The sequence below is a fragment of the Diadema antillarum genome, unplaced genomic scaffold (genome assembly GCF_040938485.1).
Source record: "Diadema antillarum isolate AM-2024a unplaced genomic scaffold, OU_Dant_1.0 seq00000837_RagTag, whole genome shotgun sequence".
In the NCBI taxonomy this organism is placed as follows: domain Eukaryota; kingdom Metazoa; phylum Echinodermata; class Echinoidea; order Diadematoida; family Diadematidae; genus Diadema; species Diadema antillarum.
Window position 1 is genome coordinate 416,654 of NW_027271713.1, and position 21,452 is coordinate 438,105.

Genomic DNA, 21,452 nt, shown 5'->3' on the forward strand with positions numbered 1-21,452 from the left:
ATCCAACGGCATTTCATATATGAGCATTTGATAAAAAGAGGAACATATATTATTTTGATTGCCTCAGTGTATAAAAACAGATGGATGTCAATAAAGCACAGAATATGTTCCACTTATGGGAACATATTGACATTTGATAAACTGAGCATTCTACATATTTCGGCAAAGGTCAGAGCATGACTGTCTGGACATATCCTTGAATTGGTTGTTGAACAAATAATATGGGTGTGTGTATTATGTTTCAGTGGTGTGTGTACATATGCTTCAGTGTGTGTGTATATGTTTCGGTGTGGGTGTGTATGCTTCAGTGTGTGTGTATACATATATGTTTCAGTGAGTGTATATTATGTTTTGGTGTGCGCGCGCGCATGTGTATTTGTTGTTGCTATGTGTTTATCTTTGGCTATGTGTGTATATGTGCCTGAGTATTGCACATGTATGTGCCTGGATATGTGTGTATGATTGGTGTGTGGAGGTGTATATGTTTGGGGTGATTTTTTTAATCATTTCTTCATGTCAATGGTCAATGTAAATGTAAAGGACAACCATTCAGGGAATACACATCTGCTATCTATGGACACACTCATTAAAACTGCATAGAGACACTAATCACTGATACACACTCAATAATTATGTATAATATACATAAACCCATCAACACACACGCATATATACACTGTACAAGGTTGATACAGTAACTGTGGACACACACTGCAACCGCTACTATCCTTGATTTCTGGTAGGATACAGCAAGCATTGAATCACATACTATGCATTTGAAGTGGGTTCATGTATGGAAGGATAGATACATTCCTGTGGTCTAAATTTACAAAATTCTTAACATACATTTGTTTGCAAAATGTGTATACTCCCTCAAAAATGGCAGGCTTCTCATTTGCAAGTTTAATGGTAACAATTATATTCCAAATACATAATTATACATTACATGTACATTTTAACCCGTTGAGGATGGACTGATTTTGCTACAACAAGCATTTCCAATAGACACCTGCCTGAGTATACTTGGGGTTCATCCTCAACGGGTTAATTGTTTCCAAAAAAAATTGGTATCAGTCAGAAATGTTTTTGTTTTTGTTTTTGTTTTTTCCTGATTGGAAGTGAGACTAATGGAGCTGAATCCATAGAATCTTGAAACTTTTTCAATCTCTGAGTGGGATGCTAAGTAGTGGAAAACTTACAAAGTGTACCAGTATAATATATGTTTGACAGTATTGTAAAGTACACATGTGTCTATGTGTTTGTATGTGTGTATATTTGTGAAGCAAGAGAGAGAGTGAACAAGAATATTGCTGACACCAATGGAACACTTTTACAGGTATAGCTCATTCATGAGAAATTAGAAAGGAAACCGAAAGGGAACAAAATTCTTTATGTCATCATTCAAGCAGAACTCGAGCCATCTCACTGTGGGAGCACTGTGGCATAGTGTATAAGACTCCAGACTCCCGATCAAAGGACCCGAGTTTGATTCCCGCCCAGTGCTTACGTCCTTGGACAAGATGTTTTCACCCACCACATCCCTCTCAACCCAGGTGTATAGATGGGCACCTGGCAATGCTAGGGTAATAATAACGGCAGGTCCCACTGGTAGAGCAGTGGCAACACGTAAGAGGCTACTCTACATAAAGAAGACCTTATTATTGTTATCATCATCACCCCCTGTTAAAACCATAGATAATTTGTATTCACATTTTTCCCCGACACTTTGCTTTTTTTTTCATGATTGGATTTTACAATTTGAAAAAAACCCCAAATGAATAAACATGATCAAATATGTGACCCTGCAACCTCAAAACAAACAAAAAGTCTCCGGACATGAATTTTCAGTTAAGACCATATTCTGAAAGAGCAGACTTTAAGCTTTAAAATGATGTATAACTCAAATCAAATGGACTCTCCTAACCTATCTAAATATTGGAAAGAAAGCACAAACTCAGGAAAAGTGTGAACTGAGAAAAGAGGCTCTGAAGTACAGTGTCTATTCAAGCGCTTAATCTTTTAATACCAAACCATGCTGGCTGTGTGATGAATGGGACAAAAAACAGGAAGTAAACCACCAGAGTAACAACAATGAAGGGATTATCAGATTAAACTGAAATTTAGCATGCCTCATTAACACATTCTGTCCATAACCAATGCCACCTTTCAAAGCAGTAGCACTATCCTTTCAAAAGTTATTAGAGTTGAAAGTGAAGAGTGTGGACAAGGTTTTTCAGAAATGAAAAAGGGTTTCTAAAGACACACCTAATCACACTATTCTACCAAAAATGTTTGAGATAAACTGCTAAAAAAACACACTTTCCTGCCCGTTTTACGATACTAAATTTTAGCATAATGTAAAAGAAGATCCGCTCTTTCAGAAAATATGAAAAAGTCAAGTTGGGCTAGGTTGACCCATTTCACTTATTTTCAGTCCTCACACAAAATCAGTGTGTGTGACTTTATGTTCGTTTTGAGGTGCACGGTCACATATGGTCAAGATATAAATTAGAATTACAGAATATGAGCTATAATAACTAATTTTTTTTTTCTCTGGCAAATTAGCAAAATACATTGTTGAAAAATTAGTATGATTTTTTTTTGTCTTCTAGTTCAAGTAAACACTGGAGGACCAATCAAATGTCTATGATGCTAAAGAAATGTTTTTGGCTATTTGTTGACAAACTCTCTTCCAACACTTTGAAAACAATGAAGGTAAATAATCAGCCGATTAATATATTATATTTTCATAATACACACAATAACAGAAAAAAAATGCACTTTTGCAAATACATTTCATAGAAAACCTACATTTTACTCTTAACGGCTGCATGAATGTAACTCAGAAATGCCATTATGGTTCTATGCAATTATGTGTCTATAAAGACATAAATTATCTAAGTCTTGAATTTATGTTCTTGTTCACTTTTTGGCATGTGGAATGACATCACTGCCATGAACTGTAAAGCAGCAGTTTCTATCCTCATTAATATACTTCATTTGTGCATCCTGATAAGTAAGTCCATTATTACACGTGTGTGCATTATGGATCTTATAGCCTATGCAATGCTAACTCCTGACAAAGTATCTTATAGACAGGCTTCCTAACAGGTCATGGAGGAACATTGGACAAAATTATGCAAAAGGCATTCTCTTCCTCAGGCACAACATAAAACATATTAATGCCCATCCCCACTGGGTTTGAATACAAGAGAATGAAAATCAGTGAGCCAAAAACTATTTTTCTTTTCTTTTTTGTTAGGCTTTGCAGGATCACAAATTATTCATAAAAAACCAAATCTGAACATGTATATGTGTAGTTAGTCCAAGATATGTGTTTTTATGTTGGAAAGAGGGGCATGGACAGAGCCTGAAGTCCCATGTATACATGCAGACATGACAGCAGATGGCATACACACTGCACAAGGTCGCTCGACAGAACAAATGCACGACTTGTGTGCATGATGAGACTGCGTTTGCTAAGTGTCCGCTCCTCCGTCAACGGTGCCCCCATCTTACTGTCGGTGGCAGGCACTTTTCGTGAGCGAGGGAAGCGTATTATGCTAAGCGATATGAGGCTACTTGGATATGGGCAAACGCCATGCTAGCAGGGCTCTGCATGTTCATCACCGCCACAGATATGCAGCAATGTTGAGAATACCGAGCCATGTACATAATGTGGTCTCAGCTCAATGCAAATCTTTGTCTTCTAAAGATTTGATTTTCTCTTCTCTCTGTATTCCTTTCTACATCGCTGCTTTTCCCTCGATTTCATTGCTATATCTTTTCTTTGTCTATTACACTTTTCTTTTTTCTCAACGATAATGTAAAGACTACTTCTTTCTTTTACTCAGCATCTCTCTCTTTCTTTATTCTGCACACTTTTTGGTTTTTCCATTTGCCTTCATTTTTGTTCTTCTCTCTCTTCTTTCTTTATTCTGCACACTTTTTGGTTTTTCCATTTGCCTTCATTTTTGTTCTTCTCTCTCTTCTTTCTCCACTGAAATGCTAACAGGGGCACCATTCTACACTCCATATTATATAAATGGAATAGCTGATGTACTCTGGATATGGTTGGGCAAAAAAAAAAAACAATTTCAAAGTACCTAAAATCTATTGCAAATTAGATAGTGACTTACTAATACAAATCCCAATATCATGTGATATGATAATTTCTTATACAATATAGGTGCATATTTCTTGTATATTGGCTGGTGGGCATTTGCTGATATCATTATTGCTAACCCATATAGGAGAAGATTTAGAGAGACACCATTCTACCCTATAAGAATATGCTGCCATAAACAACTTCAGTGTTCATTGTCTTTAGCACTGCAAAGCTGTGATAACTGGTGAAAAGGGGGACAAAGACCCGAATGTGTGAATTTTACAATTACAACCATCTTTGTCCCTTCAGCCACAATAGTAACAATGGGAAGAAAATATTCGACATCCATTGCAAAACTAATGATGGACAATTAAAGGCAGTTTGGAAGGACTATTATTCTGATTCATTATAGAAACTGTTTTTTTTTTTGTTCATGGTTTGTATGGGTGTAAAAGTATATATTAGTGTGTGTCTGTATGTCTCAGCAAACATTTTGATCCTTGGACCTATTTCTTAATGCACTCTATAATGAATGTGATGAATAACATCCACAGATACCACAGGGAAATAAAAATCAAAACCCTTGCAGTTGATTGGTTGTTGCCTGCAGGCTACTAAGGTGACAGCTCGGATACTGTAAGTTGCGATCATTGCAAACTGTTTTATGAAACTGGCCCTTGGTGTAGCCATCATCTCCTCCAAAACACTTGATGTGGATTTCATGTCACATGACATGAATTTTGTGTCACATGACACAAGTCTCATGTCACATGTGAATTCCTACAGGTCACTGATTACCTTTTGATCCTCAACTGAGTGGACGGTCAAACGTACAACTGTGAGAAATAGTTCTGGGCGAAAGAAAATGGTTCAGGCTTGTATTTCTATAAGCATAGCTAATAATCAATATATTTTGGAGTATCTGCAACATTTACAAACATTTCTTCATTTTAGTTACTTTCTGTATAGACATACACTATTTTCCAATCAGTAACATGCAATAAACTCTGATGCTGAGCTTATGTGTGTATGTATCTACTAGCAGTTTCTCTGTTTTCCTGTGTACTTAAAAAAAAATAATCTTACTTTGCTCCTTCAATGTTTTGACTCGTCAGTATCTAAACTTTTTTTAATGGTTTAAAATCATATACATGTATTTCGTGATAAACTGGAAATACAGACATAAAACCTTAGGCTTTCTGAAAACATAGAAGAGGATTACTCAGTTCAGTTTCGATTCAAATTACATACTACATAGTTATGAAAATACCAGATGCATAATTAGGTATCCATAAAACTGTTTACAAGATAAGTGGGCCCATACACTCTTATGTGTACATATTTACAATGATTACCATTAATCCAACTTTATATGATTAGTGGCAATGAGCAAAGCTATTATTTGATAAAGAACTTTGCAGGTTTTCTAGTAATCATATGTTGTGTATATAACATATAGATATATATCTTTCTCTCACTTTACCTATATATCCTTCTGTCTATATGATATATGTCTTGCTTGCTATTAACTCTGTAAGGATCACTAGTGACTTGTTTGTACACAAGCCTATTGGTATTTTGAGACAGTGGTTGGAAGAGGGTTAACCAGTGAAGGCAGTCAAAAAATGAACTGAACATTCTAACAGGTGTCAGGTTCCTATGGGCAAGAGATAGTTACAGAGATGGACTAGAGCACTCTGACAGCTCGCTTTCCAACCCCCGCCCATCAACCAGAGTAGATAAATGGCGATCGATCCCTGCGACCTTGGTGAATTGTTGCTAATACTGAGCACTCTCGGCAAACACACACACACACACACACACACACACACACACACACACACACACACACACACACAACACACACACAAACACACACACATACACACACACTAAATTATGTGCTGCAGCATCATGTTTAAATATTTGAGGAGGAAAAGAGAGGAATATAATATCATATTGTCACTTAGAGATCAAAACTTGAACTGAGATTTTTTTTTTTTTTAGACTCTGAGATAAAACAGAATCATTTGTACACAGAATATATCATAGTCACAGCAAATATGTGCAATTCACAAACAACAGTTGTACAAACTAGACAGACGTGGTGTACTGGAAAAAGAAATGTTAGTATCCATACAAGTGAGGATATAGGTGCGTACACTATGGCCGTAATGTGCTTCTCACAGACGTACATAGTCAATCCTGATAATTACGTCAATGCATTAGGTTACATCTGTCTTTGATTGTACATGTACATGTATTGATGTGACTGTTAATGTGGTTGTGTTGTAAGCTGTAATGAAGGAAGTGTCCATAACTAACATGCGCCCTTTGAAATCATGCAGGGATGCAGGTTAGAGGGTTCTATTTCCAAATGTTTGTCCCACTTAAATCTTAGGTCCTGTAAATTGGTGGTTTGTCTTGATGTCTTTTTACAGTCTGATTTTTTTTTAAAATCATTATCATGTTGGTTTTTTTGTTTTGTTTTGGTGTTGACCACCATACACAAAAGAGCTCTTAAAATCATTAGCTACCTTTTGACCCCAAAAAGTTTTAATGAGTCCTGTTTTACACTAATGACATTATGTTCGTCACAAGATATGTTTGTTCTGATGTGTTCTATATTTTTGTTTTACAAAGGTGTGCCTAGGAATGGGAAGTAGCATGTACTAAACGTTGTCATTACATCAAGTGAGAAGCATAAGGAAGTAAGTGTGAGTAGTCAGTAGAACAAAAGGCCCTTCTACTTCTCAGATGATGTATTGTCTGTTTTGTGACTTTTACTGGGATGAAGACATCCCACTGGCACACGAGTGACTTATGTTAGACACAGATTTTGAGTGTGTGTTACATGTGGATACACACATCAACCATTGTGCAATATCACATCGGATGATATAATATGAGGTGCCATAGGGGTCTCTAAAAAAAAAAAGGCCCCTACAGCCTTGTAATAACACATCCAATCACAAGATGTTAGGTATGGGGAGCTAGATGTGCAACAAATGTTATAGGAGGCACGCGTGTGACAATATCTTATTGGGCACTCCACCTAGACTGTAATTAGCTACACCGGGCGTGGGCGATTTGCCATTACTCAGTTCTTTCTGCCGCATGGCCGCGGCTCTCCTTCGTGCTGCTCATTGGGGAATGCAGAGCGATACGGAAAAATAAAATAACAAAGGGAAACGTGAATTTGTTTCGGTTGATTCTTCCAAAGACAGAAAGCAGTAAATTAAACAAATCATTTCACGTTCAGTTGTATGGGTGGACAAGGAGTTACAGTGACGTAGGTGCAAAAGCATGCTTGCGAATAATAAAAAAAAAAATAAAACTGTGCTCTACAGCATCAAGCAGCATGCAATAAGACACAGTAATTGCAATTACAGTGTACATCAATTAACACAGAAAGTATATCCATTCAGACATTTTAGAACTAAACCTTCTCCAAAAATCAAAAAGGAATTAACTCCCCCTCTGTAAAAAGACCTTGTTTTCATATTTCTTTTCACTGACAGGAGATTCTTGATACAGAAGAATTTTTATTTTGTCAGAATTATACAATGGTTAGAATCCTGAAATGGCAAAAAAGTCTCCTGTTATACATCTCACAACATTTGATCCATAAGTGATACATGAATGTCTTAACAGCCCTGGCTTATTCCTGCACACATATTGTCAACACAAATAACAAACAGTTAAATGAGATGACTTTCTGACTTTGCATAACAAAAATTCAAAGACAACAACAAATGAAGAACTGTCACTAGTTACTAAGTTCAACTTAGTGCATGGAATTCTGACTTATACTGCTCCCCTGTACAGCTGCAGTATTCTCGCCACAGTTTCGTGAAACTAGTCAGCCCTGACAAGTTGTCAGTTTCTGAAAAATTACCATAGCAACAGTCAGTGGCCAGAGTTTTTCAGCAAATCAAAACCAAAGATTTTACTGAAATTGTCGGACTCTCACAACTTGTCAGGGCTGACAACTTTCATGAAATGGTGCCCTGGTGTATATACTTAGACTGTTCCATTTTTAAAAGAAGGGGTGGTAGGGGAAGGGGAATTGCTTTTTACCTTCAATGGCTTCCCTCTCCTCCTCTGAGATGGACTTGTCATTCAGCATAACCTCTTCGGCCTTACAGATCCACTCTAGGTATCCGTTCAGCTCCTTGTCAATCTGCTGCTGTCTCCGGAGTTTGAGAAACGCTCTCCGGTTTTCCACCCTCTCTCTCTCCTTGGCAAACTCTCTGTGAAACAATTAAGCAGTGGGAAACAAGATTCATGAGTAGAGATAGATTGGGTCTGGAGCAACAACAAACACAAATTTCAATACTAGACCAACATCATCATCATAACCTCAGCATCAGCATAATCATCAACATTATTGTTCCCACATTTTTATCATCATCTTTACCACCACCACCATCATCATCACCATTATCATCACCACCTTCATCACCATCACCATTACCACTGCTATCATCATCATCATCATCATCACCATCATCATCATCGTCGTCAAAATCATCACCATCATCATCTGTCACCACTACAAACATTCACATCACTATAGCCATATCCACTGTCATCATCATCATCATCATCATCACCATCACCATTGTTGTCATCATCTTCATCTGTCTCCACTAAAATTATTCACATCATCATCATCACCATAACCACCACCAATGCCATCATCATCATCATCATCTTCATTGTCATCCCTCACTGCATCTGATCCTTTCTTGCTAAACATCACCAAAGGTCAAGCAAGAGACAGACCAACTAAAAACATCACATGTGGAAGAAATTCTGCGGAGGATATCCAGTCAAAGCAGATCACACACACACACACACACAAATAAAATATAATCACTAAATTGGCAACTATTTGCATGAAATAAATCACACAGTCATTATGTATGATACACACACTAAAGCACAGTGTAGCAAGACACACTGATGGGCTTGAGCTTCAATGAAATACTCCGCAAACAAAGTAATAAAAAATGGAAAAAGGAAAGTTAGATGCACTACAAGAACCAACAAGGGAGTGGGAAATTCTACAGAGGCAAACACTTCTCCGGAAGTATCAGTACACATGCCAAACATGTTTTCACATTCTCAAGGTTGGGGGAAAAAAATGGAGGAAACCTTCTCGAGAAGAGTTTTGTGAGTAAAGAGGATCAAGAGATGAATTTTTTTGAATGAAAGTGAGCCGGAGTTCTCAGAACGCATTGAGGAACGAGGATAAATAAATGAGTTTGACTGCCATGCTACCAGGGTCATAGTTTTCTCCACTCTCCTGTATCATATGGATCGGTAAATTCATGTCTCTTCTGCAAATAAAGTCAATACCGCGCAATATCATTCCACATCTGGCTTAGATTGCACAAATTGCACGCACAGTGGTTTAATCGACACAGCTCCGTGCCTCGTGCTTTATGGACTCTGGGAAGCGTGCAAGCGGTTGGCTGACATTAATAGTATGGCTCGCGCATTCGAAAAAGAAGAGGGCTCCATGCACAAAGATTTGCTCCAGCTATTTTGCCAAAATTACTCCCGTCTCTCAGGCATGGAATTGGAAAATGTAATTCTACCGTGGTATTCTCCAAGCAAGTCAGGCAGAGGCTATTTACTTTTGCTAAGCCAGCAGTTTCACCGAAAAAAAGAAACCATTCTCTCTATCGCACACACACACAGATACATACACATACCCCCCCCCCCACACACACACATGTACCCTCCCCCACCCACAAACACATTCACGTACATACACACATACAATGTACTCAAGCACATGCACACACAAAGGCAACCATAAATTTCCCCATAAGAAAGATGGTAGCTAGTGTTTGAGTTGAACATGCTACTGAATAACTGAGATGTGTTTGGTCTTTTTATAGTTAAGTGTTCTATCTGCTTTAAAGCATGCTGCTTCTTCTGTTTTATTGTCCCCCTGACAACGGCTTGAGAAAAAGAAATATATTGGGAGATATGCAATTCAATGTGTGCATATACAAATATATATGGAAGTATATATTTATAATATATGTAATATACATATTCTTGTAATATATATTTATATATGTTTGCATATACTACTTATAATGTACAAATACACACATGCATACAGTCATATATATATATATATACCGGTACACATACACAAACATGTGATATATAAATCTATATACATTAAACCATCCCTCACCAAAAAACAGTAATGTCTATGTGAGATAAGAGAGAGAGAGAGAGAGAGAGAGAGAGAGAGAGGGAGAGAGAGAGATAGAACGAGTGAAGAGAAGATGGCATTGAGGGAGAAGGGAGGAATCGCAGATGGAGGAGAAAGTCATGCATGTGTCACATGGTTGGCAATTGGCGCTGGTTAATCACCATGCCGCTCATTGCAGTTGACATTCAGAAAGAGGAGAGAGTTCTCCCCCCTATGAGTCTCCACACACATCCTCTCTACCGGTTGGCGGGGGTTGATTACTGGTTTGCATTGTGGCGGGAATCGCATGCGAGTGTCCTCTCCCGGTATCGATCAATTTGATTCTCATTATCCGCGGCCTTCGGTTGCACCTTCCTGCGAGGGGCGCGCTGCGCGTGGACGGGTTTTAACGACGCAGCCTGCCGCCTGGTCGCTTGCACACACACAGACACAGACACACACACACACACTGACACACTGACATCGCTTTGCTTTCTACCAATGTTCCCTTCTGCCTCACTGTTCATCTGGGGTACTCGCTTCCACAAATCAACAGTCATGTCATAATGCAATAATACACCAATCAAAGAGATACATTTGAATTCGCACTTAGTTCATATCTTTATCTATCTACTGTATTTGTCTGTCTATCTCTACATGTATTTATATATACATATGAATAAAATATGAAGAGTTTCATCACAAAATGAGTGAACTCCATTCTTTTCAAGATGAGATATATTCAATTAAAGCTTCTAAAAAACCCCAAAGAAAATGGTGAGAAATATCATGCAATCATAACTTCTAGAATATTCCTTGTTGTGTGTAAGTGAGATAGTAGTGAAGTGAACTGGTGAAATAATGTACTGACATTTAAATGTTACAGATGAACTCATATGTCTAGTCATATAATGTATAAAATGGACAGATATATAGATGTATGTTTGTATGTTTATATGATGTTATATCTATGTTGATATGCACATATGTGTGTGTGTGTGGGTGTGTGTCTGTGTCTGCGGGATGAATACAATTTCTAGGGCACCTTGAGACACTGCTCTTATTTGGGCACATGGGTTACAATTTCATGTACACACACAAATAAATCTAGGCTATTGATGAATGGTTCAAGTGCATTTTTTTCCTTTGAATGCCCTATGTCTGGATTCCTTTCTATTCTTTAATATGTCATAAGCTTTGTATATTCATTTTTAGCTATTACTTCTGTTTTTATGTCCACAGGAAACCCAATGTAAAGTTAAGGAACTGATTTATGAAGGGCCCTCTATAACAATAATATATAAGATATAGTATACATATAAATGTATATATCAAATCTGCCTAATAAACTATCGACAGTGTGCATTTCATGTGAGAATGTAAAAATTAATATTCTGTTTTTCTCTTATCAAATTAGGATAGATTTATAGCTGAATAATCTTGTAACCAGCTTTCTTAGTTCAGCGCATGACTCTTGGCTGTTAAATAGAAGTAATGTCTCTATCATCACACAGTAATCTTAATTACTTTTTACAACAGACACTTAATGCACAAATAGATGTTTTTATATCAGCTTAAAGACTTGCAGTCTGATGAGTGCAAATCAATATGTCTGCCTCAACACTTGCTCATCACTGCATGAATTATGATATGTAGAAATATAGGTCACCACATATATCTTTCTGTAGAGGCATGCAGCGTAGTGTGGTTTGTATTGCAACTTCTTTCATTGAAACCATGTCTTGTACTTTTTTCTCCCCTTCCTTCCCTTATGTCCATTAGAGTATGCCAGAATATCATTCATATAGGGTTCAGAGGCTGCAAATATTATAAAACACGGAAAGAAAAAGGAAACCCTAAAAAATATATGGATGTATTGATAACCAGCCATCAATTCGAATACATCAGTTCGAATGGTGCACACGCCAATAATGCTAATAAGCTTTCTACAGAAGGCAAAAGCTTGATATGCTCTGCTTTGCTTTGCAGTATTCATAAACCCTTACCAGGGCCCCTTCTCTAGTCTCCTTAAATCCAGACTCAATTCTACCGCGGTGCAGCCACACATGCACACACACACACAGGATACATATACCGACACACACACACATACACACACATACACGCACACGTTGCGAAAAAACATTATTCGGTCAAAATCGCGAGGGAAAGTGCTTTCAGTTAGAGTACATGTATGCCGAAACTTGCATAAATGCATGAGGTCCAGAGTTGAGACTGTGACATAGGAGGGGGAGGGGAGGGCTAGGTTTATCTCCCAGATGATTACAAACCTTGCAATAATGTGCTGCCTATCATGTTGCAAGAAGGGGTCAGGGTGAGGAGGGGGGGGGGGGGAAGTTGCCATATTAAAGTGACTAGGGTCTGTAAGTGGGCTGGGGAGAAGTCTGGCATAAGACTAACTGGCAGCTAATGATACAGCTTGCCAGCCACTGCAGCACATGAGAAAATAAACATGTCTGCCTCAGTGATTGCACCATGTTGGTGAGAGGGGAGAAGGGAGGGAGGGGTGGGGGTGGGAGGGGTTTGGGGTGGGTGGGTAGGCAGAGAAAGGTTTGGGGTGGGCGGAAGATTGAACAGTGGACTGTCAGATTACAAGGTCTCTTTTTTTTGGGTGGGGGGGGGGGGGGGAGAGAAAGGTTGGTAACATGGACTAGACCAATTAGTTTCTATGCGACTATTTTTTTCTCCTTTGACAACCCTGGTAATTATCTGGATAGGTGTTATTGGTGAAAATATGCATGCTACCATGAAAGATTATTCATCTAGTTGTGAAATATATTCTGGCAAGTTGTGAAATATCTTTTTGCTACTTGTGAAATATTTTCTCGCTCGTTGTGTAATATTTTCTTGCACGGTGTGGAATGTTGTCTATAGCCAGCTGTGAAATAATTTCATGATAGTCGTAAAACATTGTCTAGCTAGTTGTGAAATTATCTAGATAGTTGTGAAATGTTATCTAGATAGTTGTGAAATGTTGTCCAAATGGTTATGAAATATTTTCTAGCTAGTTGTGAAATACTGTCTAGTCACTTGAGCATTACATCACGAATGCTGCTATTAGTTACAATATTAACTCAAACTGGAATGAAAAAAAGGGAGAAAAACACCATGAGCTGCAATTTCTGTTTTGTCCTACTGTTATAAATAGCCAATTTGGGCACCTTTTCGGTATTTTTTTTTTGTGGGGGGAGGGGTACCATTTTTTAGTCAACAGTCAATCCCCTAAAATACTATTTGAAGGAGTGTAAACAAATAAAAAAATTCCACTTTTCCTGACCATTCGCGCAAGTCCCTACCAAGTATTCGTCTTCACATACAAATAGAATAAGCTCGCAAATACAGTCAAACCTGTCTGTAGTGGCCACCCAAGGGAGATGAAAAAGTGGCCGTTATAGACAGGTGATCACTATAGACAGGTTCTTTAGCATGCTTTTTCTGTCGGAGGGAATTGTTTTTAGTGGTCGTATACAGCAGGTGGCCACTACAGAAAGGTGGCTACCAAGACAGGTTTGACTGTAGTAAATAATATGTTTAAAAAATGGTAGTACATATATTTGTGTGTGACGAGAGTAACTGTAAAGACTGTAATATAATGGTAAAACTGGGCATTTTTTTATAGCCATGTGCGAGATAAAGTAGTATATGGTTTATGTTTGGTAAATGATGTCTGTTGGTAGATGGCTATTGGATTGAGATATATGCATACCTGTAGAGAAAGGTTTGTGATGTGAGTGCAGATGTCGCCCTAACGGTGAACTAATACCATATTGGTGATCAGCTATTTTTCTGTGTGGTTGTTTGCTTGTGTGTGTGTGTTAAACTGTGTTTGTCTGTGTAAACAAATGCATAATGGTGTTCATGTCTAAGTGAGATGTGAAACTGTGAGAGATCTGTGCGATACTGTGACAGTGTGATACCATGTGTGCGACAGAAAAATGTATATTATGCATGCAAAGTGTTTGAAACTGTGCTTTTCAGCTTGTGTGAGATGTATGACACAGTGTGTGTATATGTGTGTGATGTGATGTATGACATTGTGTGTGTCAGCAGTGTGATGATGTGTGCAAGATATATTACACTGTGTGTGTAATGTGATGTGTGGTATCGTGAATGAAAGATGTGTGTGTCAGATGTGATATTGTGGGTGTGAGATGTATTCACACTGTGAAATGTGTGATACTGTGAGTTTGTGACATATTATGACAATGCATACTCTTGTGGGATGTGAACTGTGTTGTGCGAGTGTAAGCAATGTATGATTCTGTGTGTTTAAACACATGTGATGCTGTGTGTGACATGTGAGATAACTGTGTGTGCCTGATATCATGTGACATTGTGTGGGATATGTGATACTCTGTGTGTAAGATGTGTGGCATACTGTGTGTGCAAAGATATGTGATACTGTGCATGTGAGCTGTGTGATACTGCATGTGTGAGATGAATGATATCTATTATGTGAGATACTAGTACATGATCCTGTGTGTGCGAGATATGTGATATTGTGTGAAAGATATGTGTGATTAAGTGTGTGCGATAGAGGAAGATACATGAGGTGTATGGAATGCCATGTGTGGTATATAGAATACAGGCAAGTAGTCACTACCGCCATGACAGCAAGCATGCACACACGCAAGCTGCTCCAATGGAAAAGGCAGCCCTCGCCTTTTAGCTTTATTAGATACACTTGACGAGTACTGACACATTGTGCGCAGCTAGGGTTCCGTGACCGTTGGTGTTTGGCGGAGCTAGCTGGCACACAATAACCTCGAGTGCTCTTAGCCCCATCTGATGCACTTAGAGCTATATCTCTCCCTCTGCCATCGGCCTCACATCTACCCATCTCTAATCACCGCTATCAGAAATGGAAGGGAGTTCTTACGTCAGCTGAGTAGCAGCGCGAGGAAGTCTGGGCAAGGACACACATGAGGCGAACGTTTAGGAGAGGGGAAATGGCCAAAAACGATAAAAATTGGTCTCTGCATCTATCTGCAGACTAGCACTCTACCAAGATATATCTTGGGGTGCTTTTTGTGCATTTTAATTTCTGCCACATTTTGACCGAACTGATTTGCTCGCTTCCTCGCATTACACTTAAATTTGTGAACCCATAGAATGACACATGCATGGTGCTAATGATATGAACCTGTCAAAAAAAAAAATCCACTCAAATCAGATTTTGGGAGATGGAACGTGGCAAAATTGGTCACGTTCCCTCTAACATATAGGGGCTCATTTCTAACAATCTCGTACAATCGTGAGAGAAGCTAGTGGAAATGGGCTTGCATGCCTCAGCTGATTATCTTCACCAATACTAAACCTAAATATGTTCACTAATGTCATGTAGTTCTGGATTTGATATTCATATCACAACCTCCTATATCCCTTACATTCCAATGTATCAATACTATAGTGTCTTGTATGAAGGTATTCTATGTATGTACCTATGTATTCTTTGTATGCTTATATGCAAACAAAACAAATGTTCAGAAAAAATGGACAATAAAAAAACAATAAATCATTCCAATCACTTGTTCTGAATGTGTAATGAATGCTTGTATTCATTACATTTGTATATCATACAATAATATGACGGTTGTGTAATATGTATTTTTAGTTTAACTTGTGGGACTATCTGCTGCTTACATTTGGTACATTCTGTTGATATGAAAACGATTTAATAGCAACATGATTTGATTGACCTTGCAATCTTTTGACAATCTTCAACGGCTACTACTGTTGCAACATAATGGGAATTTTGCCACACGGTCTGAAAAGAATGATATGCAAACTTTTATAGTAAACATCATGCAAATATCACAACATACAGTGGTGCACTATACCATAGTTTAAAAAGAACACACTTGTTTTATATAATTATACATCCACAGAAATACCATCCCCATCACAGTCATAATCACATCTGCATTGAACATCTGGAGTGAATCATCACCATCAACATCATAACTGTCACTTTAGAAATGTCACCCTCAGTATCATCATTATCATTGCCACAGCTCATCAGCTCATCAGCTCATCAGCATACCATTAGCACCACTGCAACCATCACCACCATCATTGTACTGATATACAAATCACTATCTTCATCATCATTACTAGAATCATTTTCACCACCAGCATCATTTCTTAAGAAAGGTCACCATATCATTACCATAGATTTTTTTTTCAGCTCATTTGAAATTTTGCATGTTCCACTTATATCAGATATGATTATAGATTATATACCAGTATGAGGGTTTATCTTCCATTCAAAGGTATATATGGCACTAAAAGAAATTATTGGTACCAATCAATTTGATAATGGCAGCTTTTTGGCTGATCAAAGCTTGAAAATTCATGTAGTTGGAGATTCTTTTTTTTGATTTGTTGGGGGGGAATGGCAGTGGGAGTTTCCTGGTTAACAAAATCAAATTAAGACTCTGAGATTTTGTGTGACAAACAATTATTACTGAACTGTAGTCAGATTCTGTCCAAAGAATTTCAATAACTGGCTGTTTAAAGGTACACCTGACATATTCTATCTTGGGGCTAAAAACGTTCTTTCTGGTTATTTGCGCTTGATGGGCAGGAGGAGGAATGAAAATGCGGAGAGAGGTCCAGAACATACCCACTGAGGACTCCAAGAACCAGGTTGAGCATGAAAAATGAACCCAGGATGATGAGTGGAATGAAGTACATCCACACATAGAGGGGGCCGTCTGCATCGTTGCACTGCCGAGAAAAAAAGAACGGGATAATGAATACCACTCAATGCTGCAACCACTCACAGTACACGTTCAACTCTTGTTCCAAGAAACCCCTTTCAGTAATGAATTCAATCAAAAATTCAATGCATGTTTTGTTCGCAAAAGTTGCACTAAATGACCACAAAGCTTGCCGGACTTGCAACACAAACAGGCATTAAGAGGAATATCTAAACACTGGAACATTATCATTGGCATTACACGATACATGGTTTACCTGAAAGCACTTTGCTTTTATTTTTCTTTTTAAATTTACACTTAAAGGCCCGTATTCACGAAGGTGGTACAATCTTGTCCATGGTTTAAACCATGGACAAAGACCATGGGGTGCTAAGTGTTGCATGGAATATTTTGTTACGAAATCAGTCATTTCGTTGACGAAATGACTATTTTGTAACGCAATGATAATTTCGTTATTCGAAATGAAATTGTCATTTCGTTAAAGATGAAATGATTATTTTGTAACGAAATGATAATTTAGTTATTCGAAACGAAATGGTAATTTCGTTAATGAAATGACTGACTTCGTAACGAAGTATTCCATGCGACACTTGGCGCCCAATGGTCTTTGTCCATGGTTTAAACCATGGACAAGATTGTTCATACCATCTTTGTGAATCCGGACCAAATTGTCTTTCACGTTACATTTCTAAATGCTGGGTGGTATTGTGGTCCTAGGCATCCATTGTTGCTGGCAGGGCCAAAATACAAATCAAGAAGGACAGAGCAGGCAGAAAAGACAAAAGTTTAATTCCTGCACATAAGTTTAGTCAAAGCACAGCACTACCTCTGGCATCTTAATGATATAAAAAGATGTAAAACAGGCTTAAAAGAATAAGCATTGTCAAAAGGTGCTGGTAATGAGTGCTTGTATCTGCCTTGACTTGGTGCTGATGGCCCTTGCTCCAGAATGCCTCACAAATTTCAATATTTGGTCTCAGAACAGCAGATTAATACACATTATTTCCATAGGAAGATTAGGTAAGAGGGAGAAGTTTGAATATTACGATAATGGCTGATGTATACTACAGCTGGAGGGGGGGGGGGGGGGGGGAGGTGTGGGGGATACCAGTACAGCTCTTTCATGGTGACTGGTTTTTACACAAACAAAAGGTGTACAGATGTACACTGAAGAAGGGACAGTGTGGAAGAGTATAGTCCCATGCCTGATGATTATAGCATGTTGCACTTTAATGCATTCTTGGAATATGGCATTCCCAAATTTTAGCTCTGATGTGGTGAAGTACCTAGGGCTCTGGATATACTGATGTGCCTTCATCATCCCTTCCTTGAAAAATGAAATCTCACAAGTATTCACTGGAACTTTACGGACAATGCCAGATTTGGTATTTGTAGACACCACAGGGTAACCATTTCCATGCCTGTTGAGTGACATTTCATAAGAGACAATCTTGCATTGATCTGTAGTCTGCAGTCTTCGCGTCATTTTTGATGATACCATCATTATATTTTTATTACAGGTTACGACGTCTGATTTAGGGCACACACTGTGAAACATGAAACTTGTGATCACAAGTGCTAAAGTACTTGGAGTCCCTGCTCCTCTCTGCCGAGCCCTAACGACGGGGCTGAGTGACAGTTCATTGTTCCAACATCCAGGGATGACATTTTCAACCGTCGTCATTTGCTGCAGTGGGTGACGTGCTGGCGGCCTGCACAAAACATCACAGACGACTTTCGCGCCGCGATGTTTTGTCTGGCAGCGCTTTATCCGTCAGGTGCCCGGGAATGCATGCGCATCCAAAACTGATCACCCGCCACACACGTGAGTTATATGGCATGTCACTTGTTATTCACATCTGTCATAATAAATCATCATCGGACACTGTACAGCAGCTTACTCCATAGGGATAAAATGTTACACAGAGAACTGCCGCGATCTTATAAAGCCAACCTCCAGCAAAGAGTAATACAAAAATATGCCTATTGCCTCAATGTTCCATTTTTGTGAAGAGTAGCTACATATTTGTGTCAGATACACAGTGAAAATCACACATCAATTTAAACAGACAGACAGTACATATTGCTAATGCAATGTTCACTATGTAGATTCTGTTCTACTCTTACAATGGTTGGTATAGATCTGCAAAGTATTTTCCTGACATCTCTTTATGCTGAAAAAATTGTAATTCTATTTAGATCCAATTATAAAATGGGCTTTAGAATCTATACAATTTGATTGGTCAATAATCATGCATTGACTTGTACCGATCCACACTGAGCCATGCATCCAGTAAAATCTGAATGCATGCATGGTTCAAGCCTTGTATAGTGTTGTAGGTGTACCAGACGCATGATAGGAAAAAGGGTTGAACTTCATGAATTATGGGCCCATTTTATAAAACAAATGATGCACAGGCCTATTTCATGGATTGGTGAGAATGAATGCTCTCATTTACCTTTGGAAACAGTCTAAAATCAACTCACTGCTCCCATGGGTTTAAACAATACAAAACTTAAACTCGTGCATCCAATTTTCACCAATCCACTCCGTTCTGTGCATTATTTGTATAATTGTAATCCACCACTTGACCCTTTTTACAAGCCAGGAGGGGCTCTAAGCAAAGACCACTTTTAGTGCAGTTGGTCATCACTTTATCAACCTGTAGAGAACTCAGCAATTACTTGACTCAGATTGATTGTTTAAAGGTCCTGTTTACCTTTGGAAGCAGTGATTTTAAAAATGTTCAAGATATCACTTTTGATGCATATGTGTAGGTCAGTTGTATCACAAAACATCCTACCATAAATTTTTGCAATAAAGCTTGATACATATGGAGATATGACTATTTTTAAACAAGATATCCTTGCACAAGGCTTTGGGTAGAAAGGGTTTGAACTGGGTACGAGCATGGCTAGCAACCATTGTGTATACACAGACATTTGTGAAGAACCAGTTTCCATGGCGACGGCAGTGACTGGCTCTGGTACGCTTTGGTACTGTACCAGTATTGCATTTCCATTCTCCTATAACCACTGCCAACCTGTTTGTCAACATTTTCTGAACATTTTGAGATGCTGGTGCTACATGAGAGCATTAACTCATTGAGGACAGGCTGATTTTACTGCAACACACATTTCCCATAGACACCTGTCCCAAGTCTACTCTGGACTAGTCTTCAACAGGTTAAAGGAACCAACTTACGTTGTACATGATGTCTGTCCATCCCTCCATGGTAATGCATTGGAATACAGTCAACATTGCATACAGCATGTTGTCAAAGTTCGTTATTCCAAAATTTGGTCCATCCCAGTATTCGTCACAAATGGCGCCCTCAGGGCACTGGCGGTCTCCGCACACATCTGGATCCTCTGCAAATTCTCGAGGCTCTGATCCTGTCATCACATCAGAGAGAAAGAGAGAGAGAGGGAGAGAAAAAGGGGATGAGATATCAATAATGTCATGATTGCCCCGGTACCATTTTTTTTCTTAGCTTACCACATTTCAACCAATTTTCATCACATAATTAAAAATTACAAAAGCAGCAAAACATAAACTGCAGTTCATACAGTGATAAAGCTTTATAACCTTGAAAGGTATTGTCTACCATTGGGAGCAGTGACTTCAAAAATATGTGAGATACCACATTTGATGCATATGTGTAGGACAGTTGTATCCCTAAACTCTGTACATAAGCAGATAATTGGGGCCCTGGACCACTCTAAAGTTATGCCCCTCTCGAGGATGGGCTCATGAGCGCTTCTGAATGGCTTTAAACTCTCAATTCAATTCAAGTCAAGTTTATTTCCATTAGCCATAAAATCATTGAACAATTCATACAATGAAAACAACTAGATACAAAATATATAAGAACATCAAAAGAAATATACACACATACACAAAAACAACAACAAGAACAAAAACCGATGCATAAATTCATGCGAATACCATAATTTTCTAATTTATTCAGCAAAATTACATAATCAAGAGTGTCAAAAGCTTTGCTTAAATCAAGAAACAGACCAATAGTATACTGTTTCAAATCAATTGCTGTTGTAACTTTATGTATTAAATAAAAAAGAGCTGTGGAAGTGGAGTGTCCCTAATGGAATCCATGCTGATTGCTTGAGAAAAGATTACATGAAATGAAAAAAGTATAAAGTCATTTATAAAGACATTTTTCAAATACTTTGGAAAAAAAGGCAGAACAGATATTGGACGGTAATTCATCAAATCAGACATATCACCATTTTAAAGAACAGGAATTACCTTCGTCACTTTCAGTTGATCCGCAAATACACCATTAAAATTGCCCAAATTAAATATATAACATAAAGGTGAACAGATCACATGAATCATTCTTTTCACAACATCAACAGC

At 38.3% G+C, this 21,452-nt stretch overlaps 1 protein-coding gene across 10 annotated transcripts in view; it reads right to left on the reverse strand.

Annotated features, from left to right (window-relative positions):
* Positions 1–21,452, reverse strand: part of LOC139740142 (voltage-dependent calcium channel type A subunit alpha-1-like) — a 280,936-nt gene that overhangs the window by 131,838 nt on the left and 127,646 nt on the right. For all 10 annotated transcript variants that reach the window (XM_071650722.1, XM_071650727.1, XM_071650721.1 and 7 more), the window contains 3 exons: positions 20,277–20,467; positions 16,975–17,078; positions 8,189–8,361 (listed from right to left, as the gene is read on the reverse strand). In XM_071650722.1, coding sequence (XP_071506823.1) covers positions 8,189–8,361; positions 16,975–17,078; positions 20,277–20,467 — 468 coding nt within the window. The remainder of the gene's footprint in view (positions 1–8,188; positions 8,362–16,974; positions 17,079–20,276; positions 20,468–21,452) is intronic.